At 44.6% G+C, this 1,703-nt stretch overlaps 1 protein-coding gene across 1 annotated transcript; it reads left to right on the top strand.

Moving 5' to 3' along the window:
* Positions 1-531: 531 nt before the first annotated feature.
* On the top strand, positions 532-1,023 carry LOC138869086 (uncharacterized). Its single transcript, XM_070146676.1, has one exon. The coding sequence runs from the start codon at positions 532-534 to the stop codon at positions 1,021-1,023; it is 492 nt and encodes a 163-aa protein (XP_070002777.1).
* Positions 1,024-1,703: the final 680 nt, after the last annotated feature.

Here is a 1,703-nt window from a genome sequence, read left to right as displayed (position 1 = left end):
AAGTCAACAAGTGAGAAGTCTGCGATCAAGTTGAATGGGGAAAATAGTGAACCATCTGTGGTGGTCAAGAAGGGGTCCTCAAGTGACGTCACAGGGAAACATGAAAGAGCGAAAGTGGTTGTGCCAGGAGTGGCGAACAAGCTTGTTGTAATTGTGGAAGGTGTCCGCATAGACCCTATCATTATCAAGCCGGTAACTCAATTACCAATAGTCAACAGCAGGGCGGTCCAGTGGAATTATGAACGAGTGACAGTGACTTACAAGGGGAAATAAGTTAAAGAAGAAGTATGTGAGAGCCATGGTTTGACTCGATCAGGGAGATGCTTTGCCCCCGAAGAGTTGAGAAAAGCTAAAAGCTCCAAAGACAACCCAGTATTGGCGAAGAAAGCTGTGACTGAGGAAGAAGCAGAGGAGTTCTTGAGAAAAATGAAAGTGCAGGATTATTCCATTGTGGAGAAGTTGAGGAAGACACCAGCTCAGATTTCATTATTGTCATTATTGATCCATTCAGACGAGCACTGTCAGGCTTTGATGAAAATCCTAAATGAGGCCCACATTCCTGACAAAATCTCAGTAAACCACTTGGAAAAGATAGCTAACAAGATATTTGAAGTGAACATAGTCACTTTTTCTGATGATGAGTTGCCCATGGAGGGTACTGAGCACAATAGAGCCCTCTATCTGATAGTTAAATGCGAAGACTCTGTGGTTACTTGGGTGCTGGTTGACAGTGGTTCTAGCGCAAACATTTGCCCTCTCTCCACTCTGAACATGTTGAAGGTGGGTGATGAAAGAATTCATAAGAATAGTATCTGTGTTCGGGGATTCGACGGTGGAGGGAAAGATTCAGTCGGGGACATAGTGCTTGAGCTTACAATAGGGCCAGTTGAATTTACCATGGAATTTCAGGTACTCAATGTGGCTGTTTCTTACAATCTGCTGTTAGGTCGACCCTGGATTCATGCTGCCAAAGTGGTTCCGTCTACTCTGCATCAAATGGTCAAGTTTGAATGGGATAGATAAGAAATCGTTGTGCACGGCGAAGATAATTGGAGTGTTCTCAGCGATGCCATTGTTCCATTCATAGAGTTCGAGGACGACAAGGGGCCATGGGTTTATCAGGTTTTTGACACAGTATCAGTAGATAAAATTCCAGAAGGGAAGTGCTTTCCAACCCCGAGGGTAGTTGCCACATCAGTCATGGTAGCTACCGAAATGTTGAAAAATGGTTTTGTACCGGGTAAGGTTTGGGTGCATCTCTACAAGGTATCGTACAGCCGGTTTAGCTTCCTAAAAACTTGGATACATTTGGTCTGGGATTCCCACAGTCACAGACGTAAGAAGAGCTAGAAAAATGAAACAGAAGGCATGGGCCCTTCCAAAGCCAGTCCCGCATCTTTCCAGATCATTTGTCGGGCCTAGTACCAGAAAACGCCCAGTAACGATGGTTCCCAGTTTAGTGGTTGATATGGATGGAGATTTGATTGAAAAGTTCGAGAGGTTATTCGCCGATGTGAACGTGTTAGAGGCTGGAGAGGGTTCGAGTAAGGCGGATGTGCAATTTGTTGGGCCCAGTGCAAAGATTAACAATTGGGAAGCTACTCCTCTCCCCACTAGGAAGGAGTTTTGGTAGTTTGCTTTGATTTTCTTTCAGTTTATCTGGATTACTCCATGGTTGTAATTCAGATGCTATGTTCTGTCCG

Source organism: Nicotiana sylvestris, chromosome 5, assembly GCF_000393655.2.
Source record: "Nicotiana sylvestris chromosome 5, ASM39365v2, whole genome shotgun sequence".
In the NCBI taxonomy this organism is placed as follows: Eukaryota; Viridiplantae; Streptophyta; class Magnoliopsida; order Solanales; family Solanaceae; genus Nicotiana; species Nicotiana sylvestris.
This window is presented reverse-complemented; position numbering and strand designations above follow the sequence as displayed.